The 17,683-nt window shown below is 38.4% G+C and overlaps 1 protein-coding gene across 1 annotated transcript; it reads left to right on the forward strand.

The window, feature by feature from the left end:
- Positions 1–634: 634 nt before the first annotated feature.
- Positions 635–1,814, forward strand: LOC110601248. The gene is made up of 2 exons (XM_021738314.2): positions 635–1,229; positions 1,571–1,814. The coding sequence occupies exon 1, from the start codon at positions 742–744 to the stop codon at positions 1,201–1,203; it is 462 nt and encodes a 153-aa protein (XP_021594006.1). The 5' UTR covers positions 635–741; the 3' UTR covers positions 1,204–1,229; positions 1,571–1,814.
- The last annotated feature ends 15,869 nt before the right edge of the window (positions 1,815–17,683 follow it).

Raw genomic sequence — 17,683 nt, forward strand, 5'->3', positions numbered from 1 at the left:
TATTTTAACTTATAATTGTCAGATGACAAAATTATCATGGACACTTGACTTGCAAAAGCCAAATTTTGAAATAGACACATACCCAGTATTTGCACTCCACCTCAAACATCTCCCACTAGTTATTACTTAATTCATCATCAACCTTAAAGAATTTTTATTAATTTGAAATTTTTGGTATATTTAATTGATAAGTATTTTAAATCTATTAATTTTAAATATATTAAATTGATACCGAGAATTGTGCGTTTAAAATATTATTTATTTACATATGTTTTAAGTAAATATTATTTTTAAAAAACCGTTATATAAATATTTATTTTAATATTTTTTTAAAAAAAATCTTACTCTAATCTCTTTTAGGATCCTAGATGACGTGGCATTGAAGTATGACAAAATCATTGATGCTGATTAAACGGCAACGGTTTTCTGCCTAAGACTAATCTACAAGCCTTGCGTTTTATTATATTCATCACATGTCCTTTCGATGAACACGCAACGACGTTACTTTTCCTCACTCTTCTTCCACGTGTCATCCAACCACGGTTCACATCCGCCACGTATTCAGGAGCTGATGGAAATCAAAACACACCCTTTTGCTCGCCCCATCCACATATAAATATGCTAAGAAAAATGTGAAACAAAATACGCTCCTTCCACGAGAATCACCTGATCGACAAGCTAATCTTTTTTTTTTTTTTTAATTCTTTTTTTCTACTTGCTTTTTCAAGATTTTGTATAAATATGACTGTCGAGTCCATCCAAGAGACTCAAGATCGAGTCTCCGATCTTGGAATTCAGCAGAAATCCAAGGATTTCTCATCGCCGGTAATGGCCACTGCATCCGGTGATCTCTGCAGGAAGATGATGGGAGTGAAGGAGTTTACCGAGGCAGAGATGGATACGGAGAGCAGGGGATCATCGGAGGAGTCGCCTAAATCTGTCGGCAAGTGGAGGAGGAATATAAGCAACATAAGGTTTGTGCATAACCAGGTTTTGAGAATTAGAGAGGAGGATTTACATCTCGGTGAAGATATTGGTGAAGGATTAAGCGCCAAAGATAAGGTAATGAATGCAGGTTTTGGTCAGAATACGCAACTTGGACGCGTGGCTTCGGTTGTGGATATGGTGTTGTTTTCCAGGCCAATCTTGCCTTGCTCGCCTCTCAGTGGAAAAACCACCGTCAGATTCAGAGCTGTGCCGTGATAAAATACTCCAATCCATCACCAAAGGTTCGTTTTCTTTCCATCGTCCTTTTCTTTTTCCTTAAAAGAAATCGCTAAGTGTCCCTTGTTTTTTGTAAATCCTTTGCAGAATTTTTAAGCCACTACATGAAAATTTTTTAGTTGAATTTTTATACTTTTTTTGGTCTAATTAAACTATATGAATTTTTTAAGTATTAAAAAAAATTTCACTTAATTTTTCAAAAAATGACAATTATTTTTTCATTTCATTTAGTTTTGGGGGCTTATTAATAATTTTGCCTTTATAATTATTATTATTCTTTAATTATTATTTTGTTAAAAGAGAAATGGTGAGGCTGAAGTGCGATTGGTTTTGTTGGATGTTTCAGTTTCAGCAGGAAAGCAGCAGATGATGTAAAGGTGGAAAGTGGGTGTTTGTTTACGGTGTTATGAAGGTTAAAACAAAGGTTAAGGTTTTCCTTCTTGCTTATAAGACGAATCAGTGAGAGAATTATGACTGTAACCATTCACCCTTCCCTTGTGTACAGTGAAAGAGGAAAATTAAAAAAATAGAAAGAAAGAAGAGAGCGGCATATAGGAGATGAGCTCTTTTGTTATTTTTATTATTTTCAATCCTCTTGGAAAGCCATAAGAATTTCCATCCGTGGACAAAATTTGGAGAGATTACATTTTGTTAAAATTAATTATTGAAATTTATCATAAAATTAAACTCTTTAATCCATAAAAAGTCAGATATAAATCTATAACATTTTAATTGGATGATTAAGACTAATTAATTAAATTTGATAAAATACAAAATTTTGATAAGTTTATCGATATTATATTTATAGTCTTTAAAATTACTAGCTAATTTTTAGCATAATTCATTATATTTTTAATTTATGGTATATTATTCGATTATAATTTTGCTATAAATTAAGTTGATTTTAGTTTCACAATCTCCTTTTGAGGAAATGTTCGTTCAGGAGACTTGAGTATTTGATTCCAACTCTCAATTTTATTTCTTTTCATCATGTTTCTAGAGACTCTACTAATGCTGCTCACTGTTTAGCAAAACAATCCTTTAATCATGAAGCAGAGGTTGTGTGGTAGGATATGATCCTCCACCATTTGTTGTAAATGTATTTCCTTCCTAATGATTGAATGAATTTTTCTTTATATATTTAATATAGTTTATATTAAATATATATAACTATATTAGAGACTAGTGCTATAAATAATAGTTTTAGAATAAAATCTATAGAAATAGATTAAAAATATGTAAAAAATCAATGTGTTGAATAGTTTTTTTTTTTCCTTGGAAATAGAATTTGCTGCGTCCCTTGTGACATTGTGGTAAGGCTCCACAATAGAGAATGAGACCTGAGGTGAGGTGAAAGATGAAACAAGCCAATAGCCATAGCCATTTTTTTAGGCTTGGAATTTGAAGTTGGAATGGCAAAGTGGCACAAACTTAACCCATCTTTTGTAGCCTGGACTGGGCCAGCTCATGGTTTTCAGAGTTAGAAACAAAATCCAATGGGCTAATTCTAGCCCCTACCTTTCGTTTTTTTTTTAGTATCTCATCAAAATTTGAAAAATAAGAGAAAATTTCATCGCATAGGAAAGCATGTGCACTTCAATAGCTCACTTGAGGCTGGATTCCAAGAAGTGCAAATGATGCCATCATGAAAGAAGCCCATGAATTGGATTAGAATTGCTTGATTCGCATAATTTTTCATTTAATAAAAAATAATTAATTTAAATTATTTAATAATTTATAATTTAGCTAATATATATTCTATTTCAATTTCATTTGCAAATTTTGGAATCCTTCCCACGAGCTAAAAGTGAGCTCCACACTAATGAACTCTGGTTCACCATTTTCTTTGATTTGTGGCCATTCCCATCTCCCATAATCATTATTTGTTTATAATACAAAATAATTTTATATTTTTTTATTTAGCATTTATACTTTCAAAACGTAACTATGTCTATAATTTTAAAATAATAACTAACTAATTTTGATAATTAACGACAGAGACTAAATATTTTAGTCTATAAGGAATAAAAAATATATTGTCTTTTAAAAAATAAAAAGATTAAATTGTAATTTTTCTCAAAATTATATTTATTTGTTAAATTTCTTATGTTAATTTAAATTTTAACTTAAATAACGCCCAAATAAAAAAGTTGCGCCTTTATTATTCAATATTAAAATATTTAGACCTTAGCCTAATTAACCAAATTTAATATACGAAAATGAATGTGATATGGTAAGTTTTTTAATTGAGGGGAAATTGCAGGGCAGATGGTGAGCAAGTCCTACAAGTTTTATGCTGTTCTTGCTTTGCTTTCCAATTCTAATCACAACCCTTTTTCCCTTTTGGCTAAATATTAAACTTCACTCAAGTACTTGTTAAAAATATTTATTTATTTAAATTATTTATAAGTTTCAATCTGAATTTAAAGTAAAAAAAAAAAAAAATTGGTTTCTTGATTTAAATTAAAAGTTAAAAAATCAACTTATTATATTTTGAACTAAATTTCTTTGAAGTTTGATTTCTTGATTTTTAGGCTAAATGGAGCTTAAATAAACACTTTTATATTAATTTAGATAAAAAATTTTAGAAATAGATTAAATTGAATTTTCTAATAAATAAAAGAGTGAAACTCAGTAGTTAATTTTTTTTTCCCTTAAATTTCCATGATTATGCTGCCACTAAACTGACAATACAATTTTTTTTTCATGAAAATGTAGTTTTTAGTCTTAAGATGCAATGATTTTTGGGTTGTAAAATGACATAGATTTTTTTTTTTTTAAATTTTTTTTAGTATTTGAACTTCTAGAAAATTATTTAAGAACAAAAAAATAATTTTTTTAAAAAAATTATTTTAAAGAAAATACTTTTTCTTAAAAAAAGTTATTTTCTTCGTTTTAAAAATTTTATTAATAATTCTATATATAAATTTATTACATATTTTATTTTTTAAATTAAAATTAAATAATAAAAAATAATATATATTATTGAAAAATATTTTTTATTACAAATATTTTTCAAAAAAATATTTTCAAAAGTGATTTTTAGTAAACAAGTACAATCTTAATTGATTATTCTTTTCTTCTATTTATATATCATAATATTATTTTTTTTTTAAAAAAAATTTAGACTCTATTTATTTACAGAAAATAACTTATTTATAAAAAATATTTTCTATAAAAATATTTTTCAAAAAAATACTTTATTTTCCATTTTTTATTGTAATTTAAGAATAAAAAAATATTTATAAATTTATATATAGTAGTATTAACAAGATTTATAATTTTAGAAAATTACTTTTTTTCGAAAGCTGAAGTTATTTTCTTAAAAAGATATGTATTTTATCTTTGACTATGGAAATATTTTGTTGACCAAATTTCTTGAGTATGTTAAATGTTAAAAAATGTGAAAAATATTTTTTAAAAATATTTTATATAAAATAAATAGAGATTTATAATTAAAATTTGAATTATATACTTATTAAATAACATATATATTTTTTTAATTTTTTGAATTTATAGTAAAGTGTATTTTAAATTAATTTATGTATTTAAAATTTCTTTTCGGGCGATCTTCCGAATGTGCTTTCATGTATTAACTTGATGTTTTAAACTTTTAATTATTGATTTGAGTTGTTTTGTAAACATTTTTTAAATTAACAAATTTAAAATTATTGTCATGATCTCTATATAAATTTTAATAGGGAGATAGAATGATATGAATATTTTCTTCTGTAATAAGAGGTTTCAAATACCATATAATTTTTTTTTTATTAAATTTCTCTTCAATTACTCATAGTTATTAGATAATCAAAAAAATTTTCTGGGAGAAATTTTCTATCTTCCTTCAGTTTCTCTATCTAAGTGTCAACCCCTTCGTCCTTGCCATGAAGTCGACTTTTCTTCCCCATTTCGGACAAACAAAGCTCCGCTCTCCCATTCAGTAGTGGGTTCCTTTCTCTCTACCATCAAGTAGGATATATAATATTTTTTTAGTTCTTTAGAGACTAATATATTTTAGATTTGTGAGAGAGTTGCTATGATCTATCATTTCTCTTGATATTTATGTTAGTTTTGTTCTTACATGTTGGTTTTAGCTTTTACAAGTTTGTATCCTTTATCCATGTACATTGCCTTTTCCGGTGACTAACCTTTTTTGTATCCTTTATAATTTTTCCATTGTATATTATTGTTTATCATTACACACATATATATACATTTGAGGTGAAGATTTTGAAATGGTACAACTAGCAAAAAAAATATTATTTTTTTAATAATAAATTTCTGTTACACGTGCTTCTCTAGAAGATTCTATGACTTATGTTGAGTTGGTGCATTCTCTATGGAAGAAGGTTGTTGCACTCCATTTTATCTCTTGGTCTTGTATGCACCATTTCATTTAAAAGGTTCCAAAAATATCGATAGACATGGGACTAAAAAAGGGCATGGGACTAGACTAGGACATAGTACTAGACATGGGCATGACTCTCTTAGACTTAGGCATGTATAATGTTATATTTATCATCCCCCGTCAAGTTGGATATTGATGTGCTTTTGAAATCAATCAATCCCAGCTTGAGAATGAATGAATGAAATAAGGATTGACCAAGACATTACATACACACATCAGTAAGCTGAAATTTTGAGGAGATATGTTATGGTTTAACAAATCCTTTGGGCATCTAATCACATACTACATGGCAGTCAATATCTAATATTTGGTACGTTCATGAAAGACATAATTTGAAGTAATGTGAATGGATGCTTTATTGTCACAATGAAAGTGTATTGGTCGAGGGATGTTGATTTGGAATGACTACAATAAATAGGATAGTCGTTGCAGTTTACAAACTGTGTAAGCCATACTTTTGTACTCTGTCTCTGCTGAGGAGCAATTGACTGTTGATTGTTTCTTGGATTCTAATATATGAGTGCACTACTGAGAAATACACAAAAACCAATAATGGACTTTCTGGTGGTTGGACATGATACTCAGTCTGAATCACAATAAGTAGTCAATTGTGTATTGTTGTATACTAAAAAGAAAAGTCATTTACCAAGACATCCTTTTAAATATTTAAGCACATGGAGAGCAACATCCCAATGAATTCATATGTTGACTCAGTTGTGGATTATAGAAAGAAATGTATGGTCTAGTTAAGTTTAGATATATAAGCTTGCTCACCAATATTTTGTATTTACTTGGATCATTGAGTGGAGGACCATTTTCTGAATGAAGCTGCATTCCCTTAGACAAAGAAACATTTGTTCTCTTTGAATTCTGAAGTCCAAGATCATTGGTAATGTCCATTATATACTTTTGATGGCTCAAATACATTTTGGAAGGGCTTCTGGCTATCTCCAGTTCTAGAAAATTTTTTGCATAACTAAGGTCTTTAATGGAGAAAACTATATATAGAAATGATTTTGTAGCAACAATATCAGCTTTAAAAGGTCCAAAAATAAAAATATCATCAACATAGATAATTAAAGCTAGAAAATAGGCACTTATATTTTTTATGAAAAGACAATGATCATGTGGGTTTTATCGAAAACCAAATTGAGTTATTTTAATCATGAATTCCTTATTCCGTTGTTTTCCTGCTTGTTTGAGCCCATATATAGATCTTTGTAGTATGCAAGCTTGACCATTTATAGCTTTTATAGAACCAGGAGGTAGTAACATGTATATCTCTTCATCAATCGAGCCATATAGATATACATTATTAATATTCAATTAGTTTATGGACCAATTGGATATAGCAATAAGTGCCAAGAAGAGTCTAATAGTTACTAATTTTATAACTGAATTAAAATAATCAGTGTAATCAATTCCCTCCAGTTAATTAAATCCTTTGGTGATAAGGCATGCTTTATATCTGTTTATGCTGCAAACTTGATTGTGTTTTATTCTGAAGACTCATTTTGAAGCAATTGATCTTTTATGTATTAGATATGGAATCAATTTTCAATTTTTATTTGCTTCCAATGCATCTAGCTCAAGACTTATGGCTCTTATCCAATTTGGATTATTTTTTACCATTTCATAAGAAATAGGTTCATGTATTGAAGATAGTGAAGCAATAAAACACATGTAATTTTAATCAAATTTTATTTGAGAGAGTGTAAAAGGTGGTTGTATACCTGTATATGCCTCTAGATCAATGTAATTGTAGTATGGTGTTTTGAAGAATGAATATTCTTGAACTTGTGCCACAAAATCTTTTAACCATGCTGGTTTAGAATGTGGTCTGGTATTCTTTTTTATATGAGAAGTTTTTGTAGTTGGAGGTTGAGTACCAGAGGGTGAAGGTGTAACAGCCCGGAAACCGAACTGCCACCGGCACTAGGATCCAGATCGACTTAAGGTCGCCGGGACCCGTAGTAAGCCTGCTATCCTGTCTGTATACCTGTGAAATCCCATACATGATCATACATTTGCTGTAAAAACATAAAACTTTTCTTCATTCCAAGGCTTAACCTGTGCATGCACTCTCTCTGTGCTCTACCAATCCCTACTAGAGCTCCTCATGGCTCTAGGCGGATCAATCTCATAATGTGAAGCCTGGTTTTTCTCATAAACATACAACAATAAAAAAACATACATAAACTGATCATGTGACTCCACAAAGGGATTACAACTCTTATAGTCAAGCACCATGCTATACACTATACATAAACCTTATCTCTTTACATTTACATGTCCACACTAGCTATTACACCACTCTGTACTCTTCCTGTACCCTGCTGAGTTCTCTCTGATCTCTGAACCTGCACAACTGAAAGTTAGGGGAGAGGGATGAGCTACGATAGCCCAGTGAGTAGAATAGGTAAATAACAGGTGATAAAACATGCTCTCATGGAATGCAACACAGAATCACATCACCTCGGCCGGACGGATCAAAACTCCCTCTATCTCATCTGGGGTACCTAAGTACCATGTGCCTGGTCCCCGTAGGGCTGTTCCAGGTCTTTGTATATGTGCCTGGTCCCCGTAGGGCTGTTCCAGGTCTTTCCTCTGAGGGCTAATGAATCCTCACGAAGTCCGTGCCGTCTCACATAAGCAATGTACAAGGAGCAGTGCCAAGTACAAGGATAAATGCAATGCATCATCTTTGTGTACACTAATGCACTCACCCTAAAGCATATTCATGATGCATGAAGCATGATAAAATATCAGTTCTCATATTAAAACATTAAGTTAATTTCCACTCACCTGGTTATCTCTGCACTGACTCTGCAGGTTCTGACACTGAACTCACTGCTGACCTCCCTGATTCCTCTGGTCCGTACCTACACAGGTGGACTCAAATGAGGGACTAAACTCACTCAAGAACATCTCTACGAAACTCCCCAAAACCCCTCTAACAAACCTCAAATCATCACATAAAACATGCAAAAGAAAGCTGGACAGGGCACTTTCGGCGGCAGGTTCGGCGGCCGAAACCCTACTCCAGAGACGAAACTCATGCATGTTCGGCGGCACATTCGGCGGCCGAAGGTCTCGTCCAGAGACGAAACTCACACACTTTCGGCGGCCGAACTCCCTCTTTCGGCGGCCGAAAGTCCCTTTCTAAACCGAAAGCCTAGCTTTCGGGGGCAACCTTTGGCAGCCGAACTACCTCCACAAGGGGTTCGGCGGCCGAACCTTCCTTCGGCGGCCGAACCTTCCTTCGGCGGCCGAACCTGGTTTTGCCCGAAGGACAGAACCCTGCTCTGTTTCATGCAAACTTTGCCCAAAAACCTACAAACATGCATAGCAACTACTCCCAACTAGCATATACACATATATATGCACAAAGGGGTCTAAAACGACCCTAAAACCCCAAACAAACATAGCACATAACACTTAAACATGCTGGAACACCACAAATCACCAAAAACCACACCTAAACCTAAACATGCAAACTACCCATACAAACTTCATAAAACCTTTCAAAATCAACAAAGAAGCTCAGGATCTTCACTTACCTCTTACACAACTTGAGGATGAAGGATCCTAACGTGGAGATATGAAGAAAAGCTCTTCCAAAGCTCCAAGCTTCAAACCTTGGTTCTTTTGCTCAAAACCTTCATAAATCACCAAAACTCTTAAAACTCTTGAAAGATTTGATGAAAATCATGGAAAATATGAAAGTCAACGTGGGGAGAGGCTGGAACTCACCTCTGGCTGCAAGTGGAGGAGAAATACCCTCCTTCCACCGACCCTTGGCCCTTTTATAGGTGGCTGGCCAGACCACCTTCGGCAGCCGAACGTGAAGCCGCAACCATGCAATGTTCGGCGGCCGAAAGTGACCTTCGGCGGCCGAACCTTTGCATTTCTCCCTTGTTGCTTTTCTTTCAAAACTCAATGCTTTTCACACTTCAAAACATGAAAACAAGTGAAATACCTTAGAAAACATATGCATGACCCTTCTCGAGGGTTCCGACACCCGAGATTCCACCGGACGACAGGAATGTCGATGCCGGACTCAAGCCGGGTATTACAGAAGGAGCAATGGGTTATAAGGTAGTAATTAGATTAAGATCTATGAGATCTTCTTCTATTAGTAAAGGATATGATGTATCAATTGGGGTGAGGTTGATATGTTTGAGAGGATAAATTTCTTCATTAAAAATTGGATATCTCTAGACACATGTATTTGTTTGGTGTCAAGATCCATCACTCTGTAACCTTTATATCTAGTAGCATTTCCCAATGGTACATATTTAATTACTTGAGGGTCAAGTTTGGTCTTGAATTGATTTAGGTTAGAACAAAAGTATAGGGATCCAAAATTTCTAAACAGGTATAATTTGGAGGTCTTTTATGAAGGACTTTATATGGACATTTCCAATTGAGAGTAGTAGTTTGTAAAACATTTATGATACTAGTGGCATGAAGTATGGCATATCTATAAAATTTTAAAGGCAATTCTGAATGGAACAATAATCCTCTTACTGTTTGAAGCAAATGTTGGTGCTTTCTCTCAGCTGTACCGTTTTGCTAAGGACTATATGCGCAAGTCCTTTGGTGAATGATTCCTCTCTCTTTGAACAAGTGACCACATTTGCTATTAAAAAATTCTGAACCATTGTTAAATCTAATAAATTTAACAGAGGTATGAAAATGATTTTGTATGAGATTTAATAAGGTTAGAATGGTATTGAGAACTTGTATCTTATCTCTAAGTAATATGGTCCATATGGTTCTACTGTGGTCATCAACAATAGTAAGGAGATATGAGGCACCTTGAATGAATTTAACTCTGTAAGGACCCCAAAGATCTATGTGTAATATGTAAAAAATTTCTTTACCAGTGATTGAATTTTTTGAAAATGATAATCTTTTTTTATTGGCTAGAGGGTACGTGTAACGCCCCGGAAATCCGGACCGCTACCGGCGCTAGGATTCAGGTCGGCTTAAGGCCGCCGGAACCCGTAGCAAGCCTACATACATCCTGTTTACCTGTTTAATCCCATACATGATCAACAAACATACATAAGAATTAAAAACTTTTCTTTTTCTTCATATACCAAACTCAACCTGTGCATGCACTGTATTCATCATATACATAAACATTAATCCCTCTGTGGGATTTCATCAAAGCCTCTATGGCAATATACATTCAGTGTTGAGTTGGTTCACATATTCATCATAAAATAAGATCATGTACATACCAAGGGATTAACAAATACTATGGTCAAGCACAACTCTATCCTCAATAACATAGTTACATAAACATAACTGTTTCAAACTTTACATTACATTCTTATCATTTGTCATGTCCACATACTCTAGCTATTACATACATATGACTTTTCTCTTCTTTTCTTCTCTATCAAACCCGTACCTGCAACCCTGGGGTTAGGGGAGAGGGGTGAGCTAAAAGCCCAGTGAGCAGAAACTAAAAACATTATATTAAAATTCATGCTTTCATGGAATGCATCATATCACAAACAATTCACATCAAGGGTGAACCTGTCACCAATTAGTCCCAACATAGTCTCGTGCCAGGCCGTAGCATGGGGTCCTGGTCTTCCTGTCATAACATACATAAAGTCTCGTGCCAGGCCGTAGCATGGGGTCCTGGTCTTCCTGTCATAACATATATAAAGCCTCGTGCCAGGCCGTAGCATGGGGTCCTGGTCTTCCTGTCATACATACATAAAGTCTCGTGCCAGGCCGTAGCATGGGGTCCTGGTCTTCCTGTCATATCATATATTAAGTCTCGTGGACTAATTGGATCATACAGCATTCACCCACAACCACAAAATAAAATGCAATGCGACATATTCGTGTACTAATGCAATCAGCCTATTACATGTCATCATGATGCATGAAACATGCTCAAAACATTTAATTACTTGATTTAAAACATTAAGCTTGTTTCCACTCACCTCTGATTAGCTCTGACCAGACACTGAAGCAGCTCACTCACTGCTGGGGTCCTCGGTTCCTCGGGTCCGAACCTACACAGGTGGACTCCAATGAGGGACCAAACATATATAAACATAACTCTAATATATCCCCCAAAAACCCCCTAAAACATCATGAAAACATCATAGAAAATATGCATGAAATGGCTGAACAGGGCACCTTCGGCGGCACCTTCGGCGGCCGAAAGCCCCAGACAGAGACGAAACTCAGCTAGGTTCGGCGGCACCTTCGGCGGCCGAAAGTGCCAGACAGAGACGAAAGTCTCTTTTCGGGGGCACCTTCGGCAGCCGAAAGCTGCCTCCACAAGGGGGGTTCGGCGGCCGAAACTCCCTTCGGCTGCCGAACCTGGTTTCTGCCAAACGGCAGAAACTTGGTTCGAATGAACCTCCTGCCTCCCAAAACCATAAATCATGCATATTTCTCAACTAAAACACACATACAAGTTCCTAGGGGTCTCAAACATGCATATACCCCATCTACAACACTTCATACACACACAAACAAGCTACATTGCTCAAACATCATCAAAACCCATAAACTCAACATATGTCCTAACATGCATTTCTACCCATAGATCTTACTTAAAACTTGTTTAAAACATAAAAAGGGTTCAAGATCGACCCTTACCTCTTGAAGAAACGAGAGGAAAGCGATCCTAGCTTGGAGATGGAGAGATTAAGCTCTTTGAACCTCCAAGCACTCAAAACTTGTTCAAAGCTCACAAATCTTCAAAACAACGTTATAAACTTGTTAAAACCATGAAAGATCTAGAGGAAACACTCAAGATCGAGGGAGGAACGGTGGAGACTCACCTTGGCCGACAATGGGAGAGAAAAAGCTCGCCCGTGCGGACCAAGGGGACCCTTTTATAGTGGCTGGCCAGGCCACGTTCGGGGGCCGAATGTGCCTCCGCATCCATGCAATGTTCGGCGGCCGAACATAAGGTTCGGCGGCCGAACCTGCACTTCCCTCACTTAGACTTTCGGGGGCCTAACGTGCCTCCCAAAGTCCATGCATGTTCGGCGGCCGAAAGTGAGTTTCGGCGGCCGAACCTGAGTTTTTCCTTAAAGAATTTTCATGCAAAAACTTATTTAAAATCATACTTAAAACATTAAAATACATGAAAACATTTTATAAAAACATGCTTTTACCCTTCTAGAGGTTTCCGACACCCAAATTCCACCGGACGGTAGGAATTCCGATACCGGAGTCTAGCCGGGTATTACATTCTCCCCCCCTTAAGAACATTCGTCCCCGAATGTTCCTCAACTAGTACATGCATAGCGAAACAAACATAACATACACACATATAGCACATGGAACACATCTCAACTAACCTCAGAAGAGGTGGGGGTACTGCTGGAGCATGGACTCCCGGGTCTCCCAAGTGCATTCTTCCAAATTGTGGTGGTTCCAAAGGACTTTCACCATCGGGATTTCCTTGTTCCTCAACTTTCTGATCTGAGTGTCAAGAATCCGCACTGGCTGTTCAACATAAGTGAGATCCTCTTGGATCTCCACATCAGGCTCGCTAAGAACCTTGCCCGGATCTGACACGAACTTCCTCAACATGGAAACATGGAAAACCGGATGGATTCTCTCCATAGAAGCAGGCAAGTCCAGCTTGTACGATACATTCCCAATCCTTTGCAGGACTTCAAAGGGTCCAATGTACCGCGGAGCTAGCTTACCCTTCTTACCAAATCGAACCACCCCTTTCATCGGAGACACCTTGAGCAATACTAGATCCCCCTCCTGAAACTCTACCTGTTTCCTGCGGATGTCTGCATAACTTTTCTGCCTGCTGGTGGCAGTCTTTATCCTTTCTCTGATAATGGGCACCACCCTGCTGGTGATCTCGACAAGCTCAGGCCCTGCTAAGGACCTCTCTCCAACCTCCTCCCAGCAAACGGGTGACCTGCACTTCCTCCCATACAAAGCTTCATATGGAGCCATCCCTATGCTATCATGATAGCTGTTATTGTAGGCAAACTCCACCAAAGGTAGATGTTGCTTCCAAGAACCGCCAAAATCTAGCACACACATTCTGAGCATATCTTCTATGGTCTGGATGGTCCTCTCTGACTGTCCGTCTGTCTGTGGATGGAAGGCAGTGCTAAAATCCAACCTAGTACCCATAGCACTCTGCAGACTCCGCCAAAACCTGGAGGTAAACTGGGGCCCTCTATCTGACACTATAGATACCGGGACCCCATGTAGTCTGACAATCTCCTCAACATACACCTGCGCTAACTTATCCACAGAGTAGTTGCTCCTAACTGGAATGAAGTGAGCAGATTTGGTGAGTCTGTCCACAACCACCCATATGGAGTCTAGTCTGTTGGATGTTGCCGGTAACCCCACTACAAAGTCCATAGCTATGTTCTCCCATTTCCATTCTGGAATAGGTAGCGGGTTAAGCATTCCAGCCGGCTTCTGATGTTCCAGCTTCACCCTCTGACATATTTCGCAGGCTGACACGAATTGTGCCACTTCCCTCTTCATAGCTGGCCACCAATAAACCTTCTTTAGATCTTGATACATCTTGGTGGCTCCAGGGTGAATGCTGTATCTTGCATTATGAGCCTCTCTCATAATGTCTCCTTTAAGCCCGATGTCATCTGGTACACATAGTCTGTTCCCATAGCGGAGGATCCCCTTATCATCGAATCTGAACTCACTATCTTTGCCTGACTGAACAGTCCTGGCAATCTTCACTAACTCTGGGTCCTCGTGCTGTTTCTGAGCCACCTGCTCCAGAAACACGGGGGTTACTTTCATCTGTGCAATCAAAGCACCTGTACCAGACAACTCCATCTGTAGACCCTCCTCAATGAGCTTATAAAATTCCTTCACCACCGGTCTCCTCTCTGACGTGATGTGGGATAGACTGCCAAGTGATTTCCGGCTTAAGGCATCAGCTACTACATTAGCCTTACCCGGATGGTACTGTATCTTACAATCATAGTCACTGAGCAGTTCTACCCATCTCCTCTGCCTCAAGTTCAAATCTCTCTGACTCAAGATGTGCTGCAGGCTCTTATGATCTGTGAAGATCTCACATTTTACCCCATAGAGGTAATGCCTCCACATCTTGAGGGAAAAGATAACTGCTGCCATCTCCAGATCGTGTGTGGGGTAATTCATCTCATGCCTCTTTAGCTGTCTAGAAGCATAAGCGATCACCCTACCATTCTGCATCAACACACAACCCAAGCCTACTCTGGATGCATCACAGAATACTGTGAAGTCCTCATTGCTGGTTGGCAGAGCTAACACTGGTGCTGAAGTCAACCTCTTCTTGAGCTCCTCAAAGCTTTCTTCACATCGATCGGTCCACTCGAACCTCTGATTCTTTCTGGTCAATCTGGTTAAAGGAGCTGCAATTTTGGAGAAGTCCTGTACGAACCTCCTGTAATAACCAGCCAAACCCAAGAAACTTCTGATCTCTGTCACTGAGGTGGGTCTGGGCCAGTTAGTCACAGCCTCTACTTTCTTGGGGTCTACCTCTATTCCATTCTCTGACACTATATGCCCCAAGAATGATATGCTCCTTAACCAGAACTCACACTTGGAGAACTTGGCATACAAGCCATGTTCCCTCAAGGTCTGCAAAACTATCCTCAGATGATGGGCATGCTCCTCTGCATTCCTGGAATACACTAGGATATCATCTATGAAGACAATAACGAAGTGATCCAGGTATGGTCTGAATATTCTGTTCATGAGGTCCATGAATGCTGCAGGGGCGTTAGTTAACCCGAACGGCATCACAAGGAACTCAAAATGCCCATATCTGGTCCTGAAAGCTGTCTTTGGTACATCCTCTTCCCTGATCCGCAACTGATGGTACCCCAATCTCAGATCTATTTTGGAGAAACAACCCGCTCCTGCTAGCTGGTCGAATAGATCGTCGATCCTTGGCAATGGGTACTTATTCTTGATGGTGACTTTGTTCAACTGCCTGTAGTCGATACAAAGCCTGAGGGATCCATCCTTTTTCTTCACAAAGAGTACTGGAGCACCCCAAGGTGAGGTACTCGGTCGGATGAAACCCTTGTCCACCAGTTCTTGCAACTGTTCCTTCAACTCTTTCATCTCGGCTGGTGCCATCCTGTAGGGAGGGATAGAGATCGGTCTGGTACTAGGCATTAACTCAATTTCGAACTCTATCTCCCTAGCAGGTGGTAACCCTGGCAGCTCGTCTGGGAAAACATCTAAGAACTCACTCACCACAGGCACTGAGGCGGGCTCTCTAACATGACTATCCAACTCCCTCACATGAGCTAGAAACCCCTGACATCCCCTCCTAAGCAACCTACGAGCCTGAAGAGCTGAAATTAGACCTCTAGGTGTACCCCTCTTGTCTCCTCTGAAGACGACCTCTGACCCATCCTGACATCTGAACTTAACTACTTTGTCCCTGCAGTCCAAGGTAGCACCATGGGTAGATAGCCAATCCATCCCTAGAATGACGTCAAAGTCTGTCAAATCTAGAACCACAAGGTCGGCGGACAAGCATCTTCCCTCTATAAAAACTGGACTACACTGGCAGACTGACTCTGCAACTGACGGGTCACACTTGGGTCCACTGACCCATAGGGGACACTCTAACTCAGAGACCATCAATCCTAACCTCTGAACGGCTCTCGGTGCAATAAAAGAGTGAGATGCACCCGGGTCCATTAATGCATACACATCAGAACACCCAATGATGAGATTACCTGACACCACGGTGTTGGATGTGTTAGCCTCCTGCTGCGTCATGGTGAAGATCCTGGCTGGAGCTGACGGACCCTCACCTCTGAACCCTGCTGAAGAAGAGGCTGACCCTCTCCCTCTGCCTCTGCCACTGGCCTGTGTAGCAGCTGGAGCTACTGGCTGTGCCACACTTCCTGAAGCTGTCTGTGCCATAGGAACTGCTTTAGGACATTGCCATGACATATGCCCCTCTTGCCCACATCTGTAGCAGGTCGTCGTCCCATACCGGCATAAACCCTTGTGTGGCCTACCACACTTCGCACAAGCTGCATTATCTGCCCCAGAACTAGAACCACTGCCAAATCCCAGACTAGACTTGACCTTGTTCCAGAACTTATTCTTCTTACCCTTGGGCTTACCCCATCTCTTACTGCTTGAAGCTGCTGCACTCAAGGTAGAGGGATCTAACCTTCCCCCACCCGGAGTTTTAGAACCAGGAGCTTGTGCCACTGTCTGTTTGACTGTCCCCTGAACGATGGCACTAGCCTCCATTCCCTAGCCATATCCACTATGGCGTGAAAACTCTCTCTATCTGCTGACTGTACCAAGGAGGAATACCTGGGATGGAGCTTCATGATATACCTCCTCGACTTCTTCTGGTCTGTGCTAAGGTCTTGCCCAGCAAAAGGCAGCAACTCCATAAACCTGTCAGTATATTCGTCTACACTCATGTCATCGGTTTGCCTCAACTGCTCGAATTCTATCATCTTTAATTCCCTTGAACTATCAGGGAAAGCCCATCCTGCAAATTCATTAGCGAACTCTTCCCACGATAGGCTATCCACCCTCGGCTTCACATAGTTTTTGAACCACTCACGGGCCTTTTTGCATTTCAAAGTGAAACCAGCCATCTGAATGGCTCTACTATCATCAGCTCCGATCTCCTCTGTGATCATCTTGACCTTCTCCAAATACACAAACGGGTCATCACCTGACTCAAACTGGGGAGCACCCAACTTCATGTAATCTGTCATTTTAGCCTTGCTTCCCCCAGATGAGCTAGGCTGAGGTATCTGGGTATCTGGGCATGTAGGTGCTGGTGGTGGTGGAGGTACAGCATCCCCCGGAGTGGGGTTTGCTGGATTTGGATAGTATGGTGGAGGTGGGTACACTGGGTACTGTGGATATGGTGGGTAGTATGGTGGGTATGGCATCTGTGTGGGGTAGGGGTTAAAACTAGGGTAATCCGATGTACCTCCCATCGAATACCCGGGATTTTGGGTGTAGGGCGGATAGTGAGGTGGCTGAACAAATCCCGAGGCCTGAGTGCCTCCTTGGGAT

The sequence above is a fragment of the Manihot esculenta genome, chromosome 15 (genome assembly GCF_001659605.2).
Source record: "Manihot esculenta cultivar AM560-2 chromosome 15, M.esculenta_v8, whole genome shotgun sequence".
In the NCBI taxonomy this organism is placed as follows: Eukaryota; Viridiplantae; Streptophyta; class Magnoliopsida; order Malpighiales; family Euphorbiaceae; genus Manihot; species Manihot esculenta.